Raw genomic sequence first — 22,536 nt, 5'->3', positions numbered from 1 at the left:
TTTTTATAATTTTAAAAAAATGAAAAATCTTATTTACCATATATATATATATATATTATTATTGAACAATTTTTTCTTCTTTAGAGTTTTTCTTTTCTATTGATCTATAAAATCAGTAAAAAAAATAATCAAATACCTTAATTGTCTCTCTCCTCACATTACTATAATTTATCACTTTTTCTTAAATTCTTCTTTTTTCACCTTCTATTTTTTAAAAAAAAAAAAAGATTCTAAAAAATAATAATAATATTCATTTCTCTTCCTTATTGTCATAATTTATTATTATGTATAATTTTGTTTTTATTCTCTTTTACTCTTCTAAGACGTTATAGAATTTATTGTTTAAATTTAGTTTTTCCCAAAAAGATCATTTTAAAAAGCACTTTTAAAAAAAATATTTAAAAATATTTTTCTAAATTTGACCAAAAACTAATTACTCTTATTTAATCAGTGCCTTTTAAATTGATTAGTTGCTTATCACCAAAAGTACATATTTTTGAAAAATCCTTTCTGAGAAAAGCATTTTTTAAAATAAATAATTTTTAATCAAATATATATATATATATATATATACTTATTTTTTATAAACGCATAGATGCGTTATTATTAGTGCTTTTACAAAATCTAAATGCCATTATAAGTTGGCAAATTTTTTTATATGTAAAGTGCAAATACAAAACAATGATACATGCTCTTGATCTTGACTAATTCATAGTCTACCATGAACTAAACCCATAGTTTAGTAGGACTCTATTTCATAATAATTAAGATGAGATTCTATATACTTGGTGTGTATTTTTCAAAGATCATTTGGCCAGTTTGTACTTTGCACTTTCCTCTTCCAAATGAACCATATTTGTTTTTCTAAATGTTTTGAGCCAGTTTACTTTTTTTACAAAAAAAATAAAAATAAACTTGTCTTTATCAAATGCTTGGGTGTCTTGCTATATAAAGAGCTAATTCTTCCATCAATGTTGCAAAAACAACAAACTAGTTTAGTTCCAATATGGGAACACCATCAAAGTTGTGGCAATGGCCCCTTCTTGTTTATGCTTTTGCCTTTTGCTTGATAGCTATTAGTGTAGCAGCTGATTATAAGCCTCACATTGATGATTCATCATCTTTGTCATACCGTTATAGGCCACGATCGCCTCCACCACCTCCTCCACGACGTCGTTACTATTATAAATCACCCCCGCCTCCTCCTCCACGACGTCATTACTATTATAAATCGCCTCCGCCGCCTCCTCCACGACGTCATCACTATTATAAATCGCCTCCACCACCTCCTCCACGACGTCATCACTATTATAAATCACCTCCACCACCACCTCCGCGACGTCATCACTATTATAAATCACCTCCACCACCGCCTCTGCGACGCCATCACTATTATAAATCACCTCCACCTCCATCACCATCACCACCTCCTCCACATTATTACAAATCTCCACCACCGCCTTCTCCACCCCCCCCCCCCCCCCCCCCCCGCCAAATTATTACCATCATCCACCACCACCACCAATCCTTTCTCCTCCTCCAATATATCATTACGAATCTCCACCACCACCGCCTTATTACCATAAGCCTCCACCACCGCCTTCTTCATCTCCACCACCACCTACTCCATCTCCACCACCACCACCAATCCATTCTCCTCCTCCACCATATCATTACGAATCTCCACCACCGCCACCTTATTACCATAATCCTCCACCACCGCCTTCTTCATCTCCACCGCCACCTTATTACCATAATCCTCCACCACCACCTTATTACCATAATCCACCACCACCACCACCAATCCATTCTCCACCTCCATCACCACCTCCATCTCCATTACCATCACCCCCATTGACTACATATGTTGATGAACCATCTCCATCTCCATCTCCATTTCCATCACCACCATTGATTGCACCTACCGATGGACCATCTCCATTGCCATCACCACCATTGATTAAACCTACTGATGGACCATCTCCACCTCCATCTCCATTGCCATCACCACCATTAATTGCACCTACCGATGGACCATCTCCATCTCCATCTCTACTACCATCACCACCATTGATTGCACCTACCAATGGACCATCTCCATCTCCATTGCCATCACCACCATTAATTGAACCTACCGATGGACCATCTCCATCTCCATCTCCGTTTCCATCACCACCATCGATTGAACCTATCGATGGACCATCTCCATCTCCGTTGCCATTACCACCATTGATTTCACCTACCGATGGACCATCTCCATCTCCATCTCTGTTGCCATCACCACCATTAACTACACCTTTCGATGAACCATCTCCAACTCCATCTTTGTTGCCATCACCACCATTGATTGCACCTATCAATGAACCATCTCCATCTCCATCACCACCATTAATTGCACCTACTGATGGCCCATCTCCATCTCCATTGCCATCACCATCATTGATTGCACCTACCGATGGACCATCTCCATCTCTATCACCACCATTGATTACACCTCTCGATGGACCATCTCCATCTCCATCCTTATCTCCACCTATATATCCGTCTCCATCTCCACCACCTCCAATAAGGACCCCTATTCCTTCACTTACACCTCCGCCTCCACCATGCTATAATAAATATCGTCCCCCGCCATCTTTATTCCCTTTTCCACTACCATATCCCTTTAATCGACCTCCGCCTCCACCATTTATTAATTGTAATGCTCCTTCACCACCTTCTCCATCTCCACCACCTCCAGTTAATTCCCTACCTCCTCCATCACCATCTCCACCTTCACCACCTTCTCCATCTCCACCACCTCCTCCATCGCCATCTCCACCTCCACCACCTCCTCTATCGTCATCTCCACCTCCACCACCTTCTCCATCTCCACCACCTCCAGTTAAGTCTCCACCTCCACCACCTTCTCCATCCCCACCACCTCCTCCATCGCCATCTCCACCTCCACCTCCACCTCCGCCTTGCAATAATAAATCTCCTCATCCACCATCTTTATTCCCTTTTCCATTACCATATCCCTGGTTGCGAACTCCACCTCCGCCACCTAATTGTACTCCTCCACCACCTTTAATAAACTCCCCCCCTCCTCCATCTCCACCTCCACCACCTTCTCCATCTCCACCACATCCAGTTAAGTCTCCACCTCCTCCATCACCATCTCCACCACCTCTAGTTAAGTCCCCGCCTCCCCCATCTCCATCTCCACCTCCACCACCTCCAGTTAAGAACCCACATCCCCCATCGCCATCTCCACCACCTCCAATTAAGTCCTCGCCTCCTCCATCGCCATCTCCACCACCTCCCATTAAGTCCCCGCCTCCTCCATCGCCATCTCCACCTCCACCACCTTCTCCATCTCCACCACCTCCAGTTAAGTCTCCGCCTCCTCCATCACCATCTCCATCTCCACCACCTCCAATTAAGTCTCCGCCTCCTCCATTGCCATCTCCACCTCCACCACGTTCTCCATCTCCACCACCTCCGATTAAATTCCCGCCTCCTCCATTTCAAATAATTATTCCACCACTACCTCCACTCCGATTTCCGAAATCCCCATTTTCCATTGGTCGGCAACTCTAGTACTACAACCCACCTCCACTACCATTGAAATCTCATGGTTATCATTAAACATCTATACCTCCTCCTAAAACACGTTTGACTTAACAATAATTGCATGATATTGCATCTTGTCTCGTTTGAACTTTGTAATCAATTGGTGTTTCTCTTTTGAGAGATTTGCTTATTGAGATTGTAATGCTTTTTCTTACGGATTTAGTGTAATATTCTAAATAAAAAGGATTCGAATGAAATTCGACTTCGGTTCTGTTTATTTTGCAATCATAGTATTCTCTACTTTCTATTTTATTGAACACTATATGACTAGACTAGTATGTTAATCTGAGTTGTTCATTTATCAGTAATAGGGTAACATACTTCCAACCTATAGTTGAAAAGTTATTTTGAAAAAACTATATGTTATATTATTCTTTTAATTCAAATATCTTCTAAATATTTCACCCAAAGATTACCCTCTATCTATTATTATTATAAATTAGTAATGTTTCCAGAAAATGGAAAAGTACACGTACATTTCAAACTATAAACCTTTAGAATGTTATATCATAAAATTTCATTGGTAAAAGGGATTCAACAGTTTTAACATAGGAAAATTTATAAGTTTCTTTTTTAATTAAAGTTAATCCTACACTTCATACTAGCATGTCGTTACATGGCTTTGTCATTGACTCCTACCTTAAATATTATCATTCAAAATAAAAAAAATACACATAAGAGGAGGACTACGACTTTGCCTCCCCATCCCTAGAGAGCATAGGCTCATCTTATCAGGTGTGTAGGATATATGCAAACCTAACAACTAACACGGGACAACGACTCTTCCTATTTACATTTTGACATAAATAAGGGAGACTCTCCTCTTACACTAATTTATAAAGGAACTAAGGTACATCAAAAGATTAAAAAATGTAATTAGACATAATTTTCCTTCAACACTTTCTTTCAATTGTGGTGAATAGGCATCCCTTATTTTTCTACTATTCTTCTGATTATTCATTTCTGGCTTTGCCAAAGACTCACTACTTTAGCTGCCTCTCTTAGGCAGTGAGTAGCTTTGAGATTAACTTGTTTAATCTTTTGTTGAACCTTCACTACCACAAATAAAGGTATAGAGTCAATCAACTAATTTTTGTTATATTATATTTAGTGTCAATAATAAAGATAAATATTTATAACCAGTACTTTATATAAATGCCACTAAAGGCTTTATTCCATCACTTAGCTTGTGGTTGTGGTTCTTGCATCTGATGGTTCTTGTTGTCCTCTGATTGCCAATGGCTCTTCAAAATTCCTCAAATGTTGTGTTTCCTCATCATTTAGATACATTGAAAGAATTTATTTACCCCACTGCACATATTCAGAACTTGTTCCTATAGACGCATTAAGCAGTAGAGAAATAAAATTAACAAGACACAAATTTATCATGAAAAACTATTTGCTCAAGGGAGTAAAAAATTACGACCTACACTGCGTAGGATTTCAACCACAAATCTCCACTAACTTCTCAAGAGCAACGATTTAGATTACAACTCAACTATCTAACCTAAGGGACAAACTCTAGTACTTCAACTAAACAATTGCTCTAACCATTCTAACTACTCTCCAAGAAATAAAACTCACTTTTTGTTACAAACCTCACCCACACAACTACTCACTTCGATCTAGAAATTATTACAAGTCAATAATAACCCTAGAACAACTCAATAAAGACTAATAACCTAGCCTTAACTGCCAAAACATCACACAAAATAACTCATCAATTTACTTCAACTAGTGAACTCAAAAAAAATAAAATAACTCTAGTCTTTAACTAATCAAACTTTAATATTCTATAGTATAGACTCGAACACAACTCGTGAAGCAGGTTTCAGTATTGCTATGACGAAGTCCTGTAGTTTTTTTCCAATGACTATCGCTCTCAAGATAATGAATTTTGTGGATATGTAATAAGTGCGGCTGTCAATGGTCTTCATATGTGTGTGTGTGTTGAAGATTCGCTATGCCCTATCTAGTATATCAATGACTAGGATTTTTACTTCAAATAGGACTTGACTTCCTATAAGGAAATTTTGGATTTCTTTCCTTAAAAGAAGTTTCATCTTATAAGGAAACTTTGACTCCTCTTTGGATTTGTGCTCTTTATTTCTTTCCCCTTTTGCTCCTTTATTTGAGCTATTTATTTCACTTTTTTTTTGCTCTTTTATTTATGCAATTTATTTATTTTCTTTTGTTGCAATCTTTTATATTTGTACAAGCTATCCATTTCGCGTTTTGGGGACCTGGTTTTTTATTCACTTGGTAAGTATGCATAAGACAAAAAGTAGTACATCAGGTTCACTTTGTCAATCATCAAAACTACATACATATTGTCCTATTTTTCAACAATTTTTCCCTTTTTTATGATGACAAACAATGCACAATTATGTCATTCATGCCACATATCATCGTGCACCACTGATACACCCAAATTACACTTCCCTAAAGAAGTATAAGTGGTCGTTGTCAAATAAAGAACCTAACACGAGGAATATGATCTAAACTTAGGCAAATTTACTGTTAATTGTACTTTTAGCTAGATTATTTCCATAAAAGGGGGAGTTTTGTAACACAAAGAAAAGATTGATTAATGTTTCGTAACAAGTAACCAAGTAACATGATTCGCAGTTTGTACTATCAATATGAGATGAAACTAGGATATATATGTTTCCCACAAGTTCTTAACGCAGTAAACCTTTATAATAGTAACTTATTCCTACTGTTTGACATGCAAAGTCGGTAAGATAGGTATCTCCTAAGTGATTAGTCATCCAAGTAGGAAATTTCACCACGCAACTTGGTCGGTCTACGAGTGTATGCTTTACTATCCCTTACCCTTGACCCTAAATTAGCCCTCACATATTTGGGTTAGGATATTAGATAGCGGATTATAAACACTAAATATACGTTGTTTTATCTCTTTTCCCATTCATTACTTCCTTGGTCGGTCAAGTAGGAATAAGGCGAGTTCTAATGTTGCACTATTAAAAAACATTCAAAACGAAGAGATCAACAATTCATGCATAAACACTTTTCAAGAATTACTTAATTATTAGGTATACTTTGTTAATTACTCATGGTTCCCACAACCCTAGTTGTGGATTTGGCTACTCATGCTTGGGTGATCAAAATTCATAATATAGTTAATAGAATAAATCATGAACTTACAATTAGGGTTGATGAAGTTTGAAATCTTGAATTGATGAACAGAAACAAAATTTATATAAACCAACATTTTAATAATTAAATGCTAAAAATGTATGCAAGATAATTCTCAAAGCCAAAACAAAAGGTCTCAAATCGTCTAACAACCCGAAAATGAAATATTACAACTAATATTTATAGACATCAAATCCTAAACATAGTAGGAAAAGGAACCTGAAGAAATTTGGTTTTGGGCAGTGGTCGCTACAGTTCAATCCTATGGCCCGTAGGATGTTTTACAGTTTGTAGGAATCGTCCATTAAAAATAGCAGCTTCAATTTTCTTTTGGAATTTTCTACGATTCATGTTCTACAACCTGTAGAACTTAGTACGAACTGTCATGTCATCTCGTCAACCAAGTATTGGAGCTCAACTTCTCTGAACCTTTCTACGACTCGTGTGTACAACTCGTAGAAGGGACTACGGCTCGTTAGTACCTTTCGTCGTTTTACACTTAGCTACATAAATTAACTCTTCAAAATCACGGCTCATTCATACGGATCGTAGACTATCCTACAGCTCATAGGTCAAGTCGTCAAATACTAAATCCACAGTACATCAACACCCTTAAGACGCACGTAAAACTCTAAGTTTAAAGCATTAAAAGTACCGTAAATCAACAGTACATCAACACCCTCAAATTAAAATCATCACGTGTCCTCATGTGACACAAAAAATTCAAAACGACATTATTTATTCTAAATGACACTATGCAGAAGCAGCTCAAAAACTCAAGCTATGTTTAGCACAATGCAATTATTCTGTTAAAAATCAACCTTCCTTTATAAATGTTTAGCACATTGCAACTATTATGTTCAACAACAAATCAACATATGCGAATTAATATATAACATAGATGTACCAATAGATATATTCACACACACAGATAATAATCACCAAGGTACTAACTCTTCAATAATGTAACTTGTGCCCTCGCCGCAAAGAAATCCCTTTGTTCACACAGAATTTGAATTATACTTCCATTTTAGGGACTTAATATATGCTCACACTCATAATCAAATTCAACACAATACCATAGGCCTGCCCTTATTTTCTACATTTCAATTTTCAAATCGTTAGATTATGATCACTAAAGGACTTTCTTAGCTTGTAACATATGCTCGGGGTCAGGTATGGTAAATTTAGAATTTAAGTGACTTATCTGCCCTCCTTGACATTACATCGGCTATTTTCCTCTTATAAAACCAATCCTGACATCATCTTACTTTTTGCCTTTCTTCGTATTATTTATTGAAGCTCGGGTGTGCTTTGACTTGATTTTCTTGCTTGATTCAACTTTTCTTCATTTTTTTTTCATTTGAGCTTTTCATTCTTTTATCTTTATATTTAGTCACACCATCTCAGGTGTTTTTCTTCTTTTCTCTACACACAATTCTTTTCATACCCCTCTCTTTTCTTATTTTCCTCCATAATAGCCACCCTCAACTTAGGTTTTCAGCATGAGTTGAGGTGCACAATGTCCCGGGAAGGACTAGTGCCAAAACAAAGGTTAACAACTCTGAAGTAGCCACCCTCAACTTAGGATTTTAGCCTGAGTTGAGGTACACAATGTCCATGAATTGACCAGGGCCAAAGAAAAATTTAACGATTTACTCGGGGAAGGTAAATTGAAAGAATAGTCTTCTTTAGGCTCAATGATTTGGATTGAAGGGAGCAATTCATTTATTTGAAGAAATAACAAAACATGTCATTGAGATGCATTTTTTTAATTCTAAAAATGGTCAAATAGCACTAAAACAGGAAGAAAGAATAAGAGAAAACCCAATAAACATGAAATTCAATCTCTTTAATCTCATTTATGCAGGAAGTTGTATAAACTATAAATGAAATTATTAACCACATCATTCTTCTTAATCCTTTCATTGACTTCTTCGGTGCATCGAGACTGTTGGACGTGCTCAATCCTCACATGGATCCTCTTTCTTAAGATCGTGTTACAAACCTGCTTGTTGACTTCAACACCAATGACGCATTTGGTAACATTTCAAACATGACTAGTACTAGTACATTCATGGTAGAACTTGTGAGGTAGTCTATAATCTATTTTGGGAAAGAAAAATGGGAAGTTAGATAAACGTGGATTTTGTTAGGTTTATATGTTATAGTTTTTTTAAAAAAACTGTCACACTAATTTTTTAAACCACTTTAATCTTCTATCTTGTTTATTAAATTGTAATTTATTATTTAATATAATTACAGATAAATAGTAATTAATAATTAATTAATTGATATTTAAAAGTTAAAAAATAGAGATTAATTGTGGCGCTGACACATAGGTGCTATCACCTCTTTTTAAAATTTATTATTTATTATTATTTAATATAATTACAGCTAATTAATCATTAAAAAATTAAAGCAATTGTAACGACCTGAACCGTCGTTACTTATGAAGGGCAAAACGTCGTGAGTAATTGGACCCCACTATCCCGCCAAAGCGGGATGATGGCCCTACGACAGCAGCGCCCCAACGGGATGGGAGTGCCAGTGAGGGATGGTTGGAGGGTAGAACTTACTGACGTGAAGTCTTATTTACTCATTTTTGTCTAAGTGCCAAAAAGAGGCGAGAGTCACCCCAGAAAACCTTAAAAGACTGCTCTAGGCTTTGAAAAGAAGGAGAAATAGATTTCTAGTGCAGTTGACGACAACTCGCTGATTCCCGGCCAAAATCCACTGTCTCGTTGTTCGGAAGCAAGGATTAGTGCTACAATCCCTCTGCAGCTGCTTGGCGCCAGGTAGGCTAGGTTTACTTACTAGTTGTCGTAAATTAGTGCTCACTGCATAATATATTGCTAATTGACAGTAGAGTTCATGTTTAGGCCTTTGGGAACGAAAAAAGGGACGGTTGTACATGTACTCCTAGTTGTTAAATATGACGAGTACCGTGGCGGGGGGGGGGAGGAAGCCTTGTCCTGTGAACTAAGGGTAGATGATGGTTTGACTTCTCGTTTGTGTTATATATGCTTGTTAATTGCTCCATTGTATGCATGCATTCATGTGAATAGAGAAACATGAATTGAACCTAATGAAATGACTAAGTACGGACAATTACATGCCATGAACATGTTACTTGACTATGTGACTATGTGAACTATTCATTATGGGTGTGATTGTGACTGTGGTTGTGCTGACTGGATCGGGTGTCACATTCCGACACATATATTAGATCGGGTGTCACATTTCGACACATATATTGGATCACAAATCACATTTCGACACATATATATTGGATCGAGAGTCACGTTCCGACACACTAACAGTTTGGGTCTGGGTTCCAGGAGAGGACCATTTGTGACTACTACATTCATATCTACCTGTCATTGATATTGGGGAATTGTATATTGCTCCTAAAATGATGACTGATTATGCATCTCGATATATGAGTGTTTACTGTGTTACGGTTACTTGTTTATATCTCGTTTACTTGAGTTAAATGTGAATGATCATGCCCAATATGTATGTTGTTTGGTAAGTGGAAACCGAGGGTCCAGGTGTTACTATCAGCTATCTTTAGAGAGGCTGCATGTGTTTTTAAATAATGAGAAGTGGGGTGGTGTTCATGGTGCACGAAGTAGTTAGGTCCTACCTTGGGAAGGGGATTCGTATTCAAAACGGTTAGTGAGCCTTGATAGAGTATATTATGTGGTCAAGGGCTGAATTATGATGCTGAAAAAGCGAGGACATGTCATGAGTGGTTGGCCGGGTTGGTAGTGGTTGTATCCAGGAACTCCTCTATGAGATAGATGGGTTAAGCTATGATCAAGAATGGAGCGAGTAGGGTGATAGAGTAGGGGGTTAGAGTCAAGTGTACTAGTACGTTTAAGGTATACGGGAATGGTAAAGGCAGGAGGATAAAGGTTAAGGGGTGTACTTTCTTATTGCATGTTTCCTGCTAGTTGATTTCTTTATATTATGCGGTGGGCAACGGGTTGACCGATGATGCGTACCAGTACGTGTTGTTTGTACTGATACTACTCTTGATATGCCATTTGGCATAATATGGTTGCAGGGTCAGTGATGTTTTATAGCTGAAGACGAAGACAATCTCCAACAACTTCTACTCTTCCTTCACTTTGGTGGGAACTGTGTCATTGTTACGGCCCGATTTCAAAAACTAGGGTTTCAAAACCATTTCGCAACTTTGGCAAATTTATTTGGCTTTCTTGGAAAAATTACAATTTAGGAGTCGCCACTTAATTTTTAGGAAAAATTAAGAAAACCATTTAAAAGTTATTTTTTGAAAGAAAACATCTTAAATAAAACCAGAGTCAGGTAAGGATTCAAATAACTCTCTAAGGAAGGATTTAGGCATCTAAGAGAATCCGCTAACACACGGTTGACCGATGGATTGAAAAGTTGGTTAATTTGTAAAGGAAACTTGAGATTACTTGTGAAAAATCTTGTTTTAAAATAACGAAAATCTTTTGATACTTATACACTCCTCTTATTCCAAATATGAAATAAGTCAAATGTTAAAGTGTCAAAATAATAATTTTAACTTAACATTTTATCCGAGTCAAGTTTTGAGTTGAAAAATCAACACAATAACTTAAGCGTAGATTTGAAAGCTAAATACTAACTATTAAAGAATATGAATAATTCTCAAGTTAGTCTTAAATCTTAGATTGCCTAACTTAAAAGAATTTGAAAATTTTAAATACTTAATGAACAACAAAATAGAAAACTTCCCCAAAGATTCATCTAAATTAACAAAATAAAATGTTAGAAAGTTAGTGATCATAAACATATATTCATAAATAAAGCAAGGAATTAAATAAAATAAAGAACTTGATGAAAAGGGAACTTTGGCCTCTTTATGACTCTTGCCGCCACTGTTGCACTCAAATTGGACTTTTTAAAGTCCAATTTTCAAATTTCCATCGCTGCTGCTGATTGTTCAAATTGGACTTATTTAAGTCCAAAAATTCCCAATGACAGTGCCTTTGGGACTGTTGCTACTGCTACAATAATCAAATTGGGATTGCTATTACGCCGCTACTTAGCTGCTGCCACTGGTTTGGGTTTTAACCCATTAATATTAGCTTCCCTTTCATGACTCGGATGAGGTTGACTCGAAGAGAGGAGTATGCAAGAGATGGTCCAATAGGACTTTTTCTGGGCAGCGAACTGGATGAAGAGTTTGACGGAGACAATTCCACCACCTCTTTAAACTCGAACAACCACAAAAAGCCACAAGTTTTAAACTATGGAACTAAGAATTCCCAAAACTTTTAGGACACTCTTTGGTCTCCGAAAATTCATCCCTTGAACAGTGAAGAGAGGGGCTTTTTATAGGAGAGATTTGAGGGTAATTTATGGGATAGAGCCGATGTGGGAGAATCCCAAATTCAAAAATCTTAAAGGATAAGGCTCAGGTGAGCTGGAGGGTGTACGAATTCGTACTATTTTGAACCAAATTGAAAAAGGAAAAAGGAAATTGGAATGAATATTACCATCTGGGAATGTTCTGGAAGTATCGCGGGTGCAAGGGCTCGTGCACTCCGCGTGACAAACCGAGCTAAGCAAAAGGTCTTGGTGTCATTTTGGAGTACAGTCGAGTTTTCAACATTAAGTCCGCCTACATATCCCTAAACTTTGGGAATCAGACTGTTTGTAGTTCGACTCAATCGGTTGAAAAGAAAATCTCTTATACGGATTTAACATTTAGCTTAAGGATGAGTGACAAATTAATTGAGCGCGGAAAAGAGGCTTGCAAACATCTCACTTATGAATGTGTGGCCCTTCAAACCCATATGGAAGAACTTACATGGACATAACTTCCAAAGCTCTAGGTATTGTCACTCAAATTTGAAAATTTGCCTCCGGTGAGAGTTGAAATTTTCACTGAAGGCGAAACTGAAACGTTAAACCCCAAGAAATACCCACACACCTTATGATAGGGATGTGGTTTGATTGTGGTGGAAGTCGTTCCTCAACTCGCATCTTAAGAGTTTGATATTCCTCTTTGGACTATGTCCTAGTTCGCTGCAAAGAAAAAGTTTCACGTTGTGCTGCGACCTATTTGACATAGTTCACTTTGTGTATTGAAAAGTCTGGAAAACAATTGTCACTAAAAAAATGTAACATAAATACAAATATAATTTGTGCAAACCTGGTTTGACATGTTGGAGATGACGATCCAATTTCAAGTGTACTGCTCACAAAGAAAGTGGTGATCCAAAGTGATGTGTCAATTTGAAACAAGTGATGATTCAATAACATAATATAATGTGTCACTTTTTAGGGAGGTGACTTCCCAATGCTAATTTAATGTGTCACATTGAAGGAAGTGATGCTCCAATAATAATTTAACATGTCACGTTGAAGGAAATGATGCTCCAATAATAATTTAATGTGTCACGTTGAAGGAAGTGACACTCCAATAATATAATGTGTCACGTTGAAGGAAGTGACACTCCAATAATATAATGTGTCACGTTGAAGGAAGTGACGCTCCAATAATAACGTGTTACGTTGAATGAAGTGACGCTCCAATAATAATGTGTCACATTGAAGGAAGTGACTCTCAAGAATAGAGAATAAGGTTGTAACAGTGTAATCTGATTAGCTTCTTGTAGTTTCTGAAGCTAGTAATATCTCTAGTTGTCATTAAAACTTTGTTGTCCGTACGCTCATAGAAAATTTGTTAGATAAGAACAGAGAAATTAATAAATGTCAACACTTTTAAACGCATCATAACGATCTGGTAGCCATAGTGAACGCGGGATTCTGGAAGAACGTTTTGAGAACTTATAACATTGCAACAAAGCACTAAAGGCAATTTAGGGATGTTACATAAGGTGCACCCCTACTCTAAGTCTGGAATCTCTTATTAAAGAGAGAAATTTCTTGAAAAAGACTATTTGGAACCTAAAATTGAACGGAGATTTTGATAACATTGAACTATTTCAAAAAAGTTGCCCCTGTTTCCAGTCCAAGGGTACTTAACTAAAATAATTTGCAAGAAACGAATAATGACTGATTCAAAAACAAGCCCAGTTTCCTCTGAGGTCTGTAGTTTAAAACAGTTAGACGACCGAATCCTTATATAGGATTGCCTACGTATCTTGTAGGAAAAAAAATCAGGTCTGACGTAGTTTGAACCTGAAATAAAATTTAAAGAGAACGAAAGATTTGCCAACACACGGCGATAGAATAGAAATAAAAGAGGACAAAAATTTTCCACATAGAATAGAGGATGATAAGAGTAAGCTTGTTGGATTAGATCGTTGGTGTCGGAAATCCTTCATAATAACATCTTTGGATAAGGACTAGCGCGTGTCCTTTGTCTGGTGAATGTCTGGCTTGATCCTTTAAAGATTGAAAAGACTTTTTGAAATTCTGACTCCAATTCTAATGACACCTTCAGAGTTCAGATGTAATTAGTAACAAAATAAAATTATTAAAGTAAAAGATAAGTTTTCAAATAAAGTTGCTCGGCTTATATTGGTCTGGATAACATCTCATGGTCTTCGCCATTGTGCCAAGCTATTCCATCTGTAAAATTGAGAATGTGTAAGTCACAATAAATTTAAAGGAAAAAAAATTAAAAAGATGAGTAAGAGTACAAATCATTTGAGCTATGACGAGGCCACTATGGGTCTAACGATGTCCTATGACTTTATAGTTCCTGCATCCAAAGAAAAATTCTTAGGTTTGAGAGACTGATTCATGTTGGCTTTGCCTTGCCATCCTGTTGCTCATTTGACTTCTGGTTTACAAGCTTGTCTGATCTCGAAATGTCGCTTGATGGAAATTTTGAGGACCCTCTTCAAAAATACTTCCCCGACTTAAAACATAACATAAACCTTGAACTTTCTGTAGTTTTTAGTTGAATTTTTGAGTGAATCTCAAAAATTCTGCCCCATTATAAAAGGAAATGAAAAACTTACGAGGAATATGATCGAGCCGGTATGGCGTCTACGTATCCCGCTGAGCAGGAATCAAGTCGAACGTAGTTCCAACCTTGAGGATTAACGGGAATAGAAAAATTTAACTAAGGAAATGACCAAGGCCAACATAGGCCGCCTACGTATCTCATTCTTGATAATTCAGGTCGAACATAGTTTAAGTACAAGGAAATATTAAAAAGGGATAAAGGGGTGACCGAAGCCAACATAGGCCGCCTATGTATCTCATTCTTGAGAATTCTGGCCAGACGTAGTTCATTACAGATAAAAGACACTTACAGAGAAAATCAAATCCAAACAAACGATTACAACGGAAATAAAGCGATAAAAGTGTGATTACACTGAAATAAAACAACAAACTCCAAATGCAAGACTAAAAGACGCCAAAAGTGACTTTCAGAAAAACTTGCTTCTTCTTCGCAACTGGTAATGCCAATGACTACTCCTTGTGTTTGGGTAGCGGATTGGTGTTCACATTCGTGGAGAACGAAATGTTGCTTGATTGTTGCAAACATCGTATCGTGAATCATGATAGCCTGGAGGTGATTGACAGTTATATGAGGTAGCTCCTTGAGACGTTAACATCATAACTTATTTCTCCTTTTTCTTTCCAAAGGAACCAGTTTGATAGGCCTTATTAGCAAACTGAGATTAGGTGTAATATGTTATTTTGACAGTCTTGAGACCGTCATCAATCATTTCTCCAGCTTCGATAACTTCCACAAATGTCTTTCCACCCATAGTCACCATTCGTTCATAATATTTTGAGTCCTGCGCTTGAATGAAGTAGGTGATCATTTTTTATTCCTCCATATGTGGGTGCACCCTAGCAGCTTCTTCCCTCCAACGAATGACATATTCTCGAAAGCATTCAATCAACTTTGGTTTTAGCTTGGTAATAGAGATTCTATCAGGAACGATCTCAACATGAAACTTGTAGTGATCCACAAAAGCGTTCACTAGATCATCCAAATACGCCATTTAGTCACATCTCTCTTTGAATACCACTCCAAGGCTTTTCCAGTCAGACTTTGAGTGAATAGCTTGATTCTTATCCCTTCGTTGTTTCCAACGCCAATCAACTTTTCACAGTAAATTTTCAAGTGAAAGAAAGGATTCCTTGATCCACTGAACTTTTCAAACTTCGAAATCTTGTAATCGGGTGGAAGCTCAACCTCAGGAAATGTGCACAACTCTTCATATCTCACACTCTGGCTACTATCGAACCCACGAAGACCTCTCATAGCATCCTCTAAGATTTTCATCTTCCTATTCATCATTTCAACATCAATTGTTTTGCATCATTTTCAATTTCAACATAGTGATTAACATCTTGGCGGTGAAATTCTTGAGCCTTGGTAACAGGTGGAACAGTGACATAAGTGTACACTGGCGGAGCATGATGTGTTACCGTTGGAGCTTTTGGAGGAGCAAATGTGTACACAAAAGGAATATCCTGAGTTGAATGAGTGAGCGTAGCACTTTGAGTTTGCTGAAAGGTAGTGAATTGATCTTCTTGATTGAGCTCACTTGAAGTCAGAAACGAATATGGCATGGGACCTTTTTGGCAAGCATTAGGTGGTAGGTTCTAAAAGGCAGCTTGGTATTGAGTTTCCAGGAGATACAGTTCACCAATTTGTCGCTCTAGACGAGCAATGACTTCCATAGGTGATTCTGTTGTTATCGAGGCACTAGGATTAGACGCGATAGATGGAGTGGGGATCATTTCGAACGAAGCAACCGTGTTGATAGTGGAATCCATTTTTGAGAGAGTCCTTTTAGTAGTTCAAATAAGAAATGAAGAGTCTGTAGAAATTTCTTTGACCTTAGACCGTGTAAAATACGAATGTTCTGCCAGCGGGTACTTTGGTGAAGTAAGCAAGTTTGATTACCAACACAAATAATCAATCTCTCCTTCTAAAAACAACTCAAAAAATAAGAGAGTTAGTTCATTAATCATAATAATAAACCAAAATAACATATAAAACAAATTAGTCCAAAATTCGAGGAGGGAGAGACTCTAAAAAGTGACCAAATGGAAAAAATTTGATCATTTTGTGAACTAAAACTTTAATGAAAGAAAGGGATTTGAACAGAGCAAACTATGTGATTTGAATGAAGGTTCAAATGTTAACTTTTAGAAGGTTCAATTGAAAAGCCCTTTCGAGAATAAAGACATCTTAAAAATTGACTTGAAACTATCGGAAAATTTAGTAACGCCGGCTAAGTAGGTGTGGAAAATAATTTAGAAGAACAACGAGGTGAACATGAATTTAAGTGATGACCCAACAATCTTTTTGAGGATTTAATGAACTCGAAACTTTGAGTGATTTTAACAAATTTTGATAATGGACTCAAAGAGTAATTCGAGAGAGATCAAAAATTGAGCTTATATGCTAAACAAAATTTTGAAACTTCGGAATAGAATAATGGACCAATCATGTTTGAAGCAAAACATATGCATAGAACACATAAGTCAAGCAAGCAAAACGAAACTAAATTTGTAACATTTAACACACAAACAATATATAACGCCTCCTAACATACATGTGACCTTTTGAGACAAATGTAGGCCTAACGTTTGAAGGATGTGTATATCATTTGTAAAACGTTCCATTTCCTCCAAAAAATTATTTATACAAACCTTGTGAATAAAACAAATGGGGATACACAAGAAAGGGAAATAAATATCAGTCTCACACAGGGGTACAATGATAAACTAAACTAAGCTTCCATCTAAAATTTTCATTCCCAAATTTCTTGATGCTTTTGAATTTCTTTCTGATGAGGAGGATCTTCCTTTGACTTCAACAAAGAAACTATCTATAAAATAAAAATTCAACCCCAAGGACAACGGTGCGCACAAATCGACATACATATCTTTCAAATTTAACAAATAGGTGGATGATCGTCTTGTATTGACCGGGGGACAATTAGACACAAAGTGGTCTTCTAATGGGTCCAACACGCCTTGGGTGTTGGGTCAACTTAGTTCAAAATGCACTAAATTCAGGATTTGATTTTACTCTACACTAGTTGACTAAGAGTGACTTTTGAAAGACTGGGACCCCAAACGGACAACTTAGGTTGGAACTCACGACAATCATTGGATGTCTGACGTACCAATAAATTATCAATCATTCGGAAAATGGATTTAGTATAAAAAGCCCTACTGCGATTATTTAGAAACTGTTATTTAATATACTATACATATATCAGAAAATGCCATGAATGCAATATGAAAGTGAATATTCAAAATTTAAACACATAATTGCATAAAGTAACAATTAATACAATAATAGTTAGCCAAATGATAAAATCATTTTGTTTAGAACCTAGATAAATCCCCAGCAGAGTCGTCATTCTGTTAAGACCCGATTTAAAAAAAACTAAGGTTTTGAAACCATTTCGCAACTTTGGCAAATTTATTTGGCTTTCTTGGAAAAATTACAATTTAGGATTCGCCACTTAATTTTTAGGAAAAATTAAGAAAACCATTTAAAAGTGGTTTTTTGAAAGAAAATATTTTAAATAAAACTAGAGTCAGGTAAGGATTCAAATAATTCTCTAAGGAAGGATTTAGGCATCTTAGAGAATTCACTAACACACGGTTGATCGACAGATTGAAAAGTTGACTAATTTTTAAAGAAAACTTGAGATTATTTGTGAAAAATCTTGTTTTAAAATAACAAAAGTCTTTTGATACTTATACACTCCTCTTATTCCAAGTATGAAATAAGTCAAATGTTAAAGTGTCAAAATAATAATTTTAACTGAACATTTTATCCGAGTCAAGTTTTGAGTCAAAAAATCAACACAATAACTTAAGTGTGGATTTGAAAGCTAAATACTAACTATTAAAGAATACGAATAATTCTCAAGTTAGTCTTAAAGCTTAGATTGCCTAACTTAAAGGAATTTGAAAAATTTAAATACTTAATGAACAACAAAATAGAAAACTTCCCCAAAGATCATCTAAATTAACAAAATAAAATGTTAAAAACTTAGCGATCATCAACATATATTCATAAATAAAGCAAGGAACTAAATAAAATAAAGAAGTGGATGAAAAGGGAACTTTGGCCCCTTTCTGACTATTTCCACTACTGCTGCGCTCAAATTAGACTTTTTTAAGTCCAATTTTCAAATTTCCATCACTGCTGATTGTTCAAATTGGACTTATTTAAGTCCAAAAATTTCCAATTTTAGTCCCTTTGGGACTGCTACTACTGCTGCAACAATCAAATTGGATTCTTAAATCCAAAATTCAATTTTCGGCCATTTGGGATTCCTATTACGCCGCTACTTAGCTGCTGCCACTGGTTTGAGTTTTAACCCATTAATATTAGCTTCCCTTTCACGACTTAGAAGAGGTTGACTCGAAGAGAGGAGTATGCAAGAGATGGTCCAATTAGACTCTTTTCGGGCAGCGAATTGGACGACGAGTTTGACGGTGACAATTCCACCACCTCTTTATACTCGAACAACCACAAAAAGCCACAAAATTTTTAACTATGGAACCAAGAATTCCCAAAACATTTAGGATACTCTTTGGTCTCTAAAATTCGTCCCTTGAACAATGAAGAGAGGGGTTTTTTTATAGGAGAGATTTGAGGGGAATTTCTAGGATAGAATCGATGTGGGAGAATCCCAAATTCAAAAATCTTAACAGATGAGGCTCAGGTGAGTTGGAGGGTGTACGAATTCGTACTATTTTGAACTAAATTGGAAAAGGAAAAATGAAATTGGAATGAATATTACCATCTAGGAACGTTCTGAAAGTATCGCTGGTACAAGGTCTCGTGCACTCCGCGTGACAAAACGAGCTAAGCAAAGGATCTTGGCGTTGTTTTGGATTTTTCCTCTCTGTTGAATCTTGCGTTTTGGGTCGCTTTGGTTGAGTTCGCTAGAGATGAGCGTACTGTTGAGAGGAACAAAGAGAAAGAGAAGAGTATAGGGGTTATTTGGTCCGGGACAGGTGATTTTGGGCCAGAGAATTTGGGCCTTCTCTTTTATTTGGATTGAAATGTTGAGGGTCCAATTCAATTTCAAGGGAAGAAAGTCCCTTGGTCTTGAAAATGATAAGATGATAAAATTTAGAACGAAATGCTTTCAATTAGTTATTAAGCTTCTTAATTACGAGAACGTAAGAATAATTATTTTGACATAAAAGCTTAGTCATTTTGAAATAAAAAAATTAGCTACGTAGTCTAATTGACTTTCAAGGGGAGAAAATGCACACTTATTTAAAAATCCAATTTTTAGTAAGACGATTTTCTAAATATTTTTTCAAAATGAAAAATATATGAATCTATATACATTATAAATATAAAGAGATACAATCATTCCCTAACTATTTGGTTTTCTCTATATAGTACGGTTAGATAAGATTTTGAAGATAATTATCCTTATCTAAATATTTTTGAAAAATTAAAATTTTAAAATAGAAAAGTGGAGAGAAAATAGGAGCATTTAAAAATTCTTCATTATTATTTTTTTGTTACATTTTTACCAAAATATATATATTAAAATTGATACATTTTAATCTTTTGACATTTGATATCTGAGACGTAAAATATTTGAGTATAATTATTGTTTAACACTCTGTAGTTGTTATGTTTTTATTTTGTTTTATTTTTACAAAATAATCAATAAGCAAACATAAATGAATAAATAAACTAAATAAAGACCAAAAATGATGTTAACTGTTAAAAAATATATTTAATGTGACGTAATTATTTTTAAAAAATCTAATTATTTATTTTGTGATTTTTTATTTAGTTTATAATAACTACTAATAAAATAAGGTGCTAACTACAATTTCCTCCAATCATCGATCATACTTACAATTAAAAAAATAACTACAATCATAAAAATAAAAATTGATAACACTAATTTTAAAAATAAATGCAAGCAATCTAATAAATATCTCGAAGAAAATTGTCCTATTTTTTTTTTTAAAGTCTTGTTATTTTAAAAGAAAAACATAATTATAACAATATCTACATATATTTTTAGCAAGTAATACAATCGATCTACCACCAATAGTATATTCATCTAGAATTTTGGCACGCCAAAGTTGTCATTGGAAAAAATAATCATGAATCTTTATTCGCAAAACCTCCAATCATATTATAGACAGAAATAGTCATTTCTGCAAAAATGATATCATCAAAAAATGAGAATAATAAAATATAAGCTTGGCAATAATGATAAAAAAGTAGTACAAATTACGATAATGAACAAACAATATATTGTACAAACTTTCTATCCTCTCATCCACTGATTTGCATTATCATGTTCCTACTGTTTTTTGTTGCGTAAAAAAACTGTAGAAATTGTATTCTTTTTTTCTTAAGTGAAATTTCAAAGATGTCAAAACGTAAAAATAACTGATGAAGATTGATGAATGATTGTTTTAATATTCTCTTAGAACTTGTTTATATATATTGAAAGTAATAGTTTTTGATAATGTTAAACAGTTAGGCAGTTGAGATATATATTACTATATAAGAAGAGGGAATAGCACACGCGTCTCCATCAACACGTGTGCTTCCCTGTAAAAACAACAAAATTGAAGGGTATTTCTGTCGTTCTCCGAGCTGATCCTTTTTGTTTCCTGCATCAATCCTGGGACTTTGAATTAAAGGTGGCATTAAGGTGTTAAAATAAAGGGACTGTGACATAAGTCTTAATTATTGAGTGTAGGTGACAATTATGTGATTAATGATTAAAGATTGTGGAGTTGCCCTCAAGTTTATAAGTTGGCAGTTTGGTCCATTGAATTAAATGAGGGGTAAAAGGGTAAATGACTAAAACCTAATTTAACCAATTTTGGTGGGAACCAAAAGTGGAGGGAAGCCACCAGCGAGCTGTACCAAAAGGGGAAATAAAAGATTTTTTTCCCCCGCCTCCCGCCGTATTCTTCTTCTTCTGCTTCGTTTTTGCTTGCCTGGTTGCCTTTCTTCCCGTTCTCTTCATCTTCTTTTTCTTCTTTTCGTACATTGTTGGTCTTGGCTGCTAGTCCTTGAGCTTTCTTCTTCTTCTTTTCTTCTTCTTGAATCAAATTTAGCTAATCTAATCAGTGGACCAAAATTCGTTCTGTATCAATTGAAATTACTTCATAAGTGATTAGGGTCACACACCATTGTTTTGGTAAGTAAAATTAATAGTTTTTTTAAATCATTCATCATTATCTGGGTACCTGTAATATTTTCAATAATTTACATTCGCGTTTCATTACAGATGGCTATATATGTTGCAACAGTGAACCATTGGAACAAATTATAGTCATATGTAGCAACATAAAGGTTATTTCAATCGCAACAGAATAGACATATGTTGCAACATATAACTTACTCAAGCTGCAACATATAATTTAGAAATTTAGCAATATATGACTTACATGATGCAACAAAATAATGTTGCAACATATGACTTATACATTTTGTCACAACATGTGATTTATGTTTCACAACATAATAGTTATATGTAGCAACATATGATTTACATTTCGCAATAGAATAACAGTCAAACAGGAGCAAACCAGATGCAGTTCAATCCTTATTCCTAGCAATGATTTCCAAAAAAGATGTTGCGACATATAACTTACACATGTTGCCTCATGTGATTTATTTGTCACAACATAACAGTTATATATAGCAACATATGACTTACATCTCGCCATAGAATAGTCATATATAGCAACATATGACTTACATATTTCTTCATTAGTACTAATTGTTTTTTAATTAATTTCTTCAGGTACAATAAATGGAGGGATTATTTG

At 35.5% G+C, this 22,536-nt stretch overlaps 1 protein-coding gene across 1 annotated transcript; it reads right to left on the bottom strand.

The window, feature by feature from the left end:
* Positions 1-1,775: 1,775 nt before the first annotated feature.
* On the bottom strand, positions 1,776-16,012 carry LOC125811945 (glycine-rich cell wall structural protein-like). The gene is made up of 4 exons (XM_049491525.1): positions 15,724-16,012; positions 3,014-3,499; positions 2,675-2,962; positions 1,776-2,581 (listed from the first exon to the last, which is right to left on the bottom strand). Exons 1-4 carry the CDS (start codon positions 16,010-16,012, stop codon positions 1,776-1,778), a joined length of 1,869 nt encoding a protein of 622 aa, XP_049347482.1.
* Positions 16,013-22,536: the final 6,524 nt, after the last annotated feature.

Source organism: Solanum verrucosum, unplaced genomic scaffold (genome assembly GCF_900185275.1).
Source record: "Solanum verrucosum unplaced genomic scaffold, falcon-dt-bn FXZP01000878.1, whole genome shotgun sequence".
Taxonomy (NCBI): domain Eukaryota; kingdom Viridiplantae; phylum Streptophyta; class Magnoliopsida; order Solanales; family Solanaceae; genus Solanum; species Solanum verrucosum.
Note: the sequence above shows the minus strand (reverse complement) of the source record. Positions and strands in the feature narration are given on the sequence as shown.

What these genes read in the sequence shown, in the direction of transcription:
- LOC125811945 (XM_049491525.1), bottom strand. Translation starts at nt 16,012, where the DNA reads ATGAAAATCTTAGAGGATGCTATGAGAGGTCTTCGTGGGTTCGATAGT. An exon ending in GAGAGATGTGACTAAATGGC is followed by an intron (nt 3,500 to 15,723) that starts GTATTTGGATGA and finishes GAAATGGAGGAG; the next exon opens with GCGGGAATTTAATCGGAGGT. An exon ending in AATAAATGGTGGAGGCGGAG is followed by an intron (nt 2,582 to 2,674) that starts GTCGATTAAAGG and finishes GTGTAAGTGAAG; the next exon opens with GAATAGGGGTCCTTATTGGA.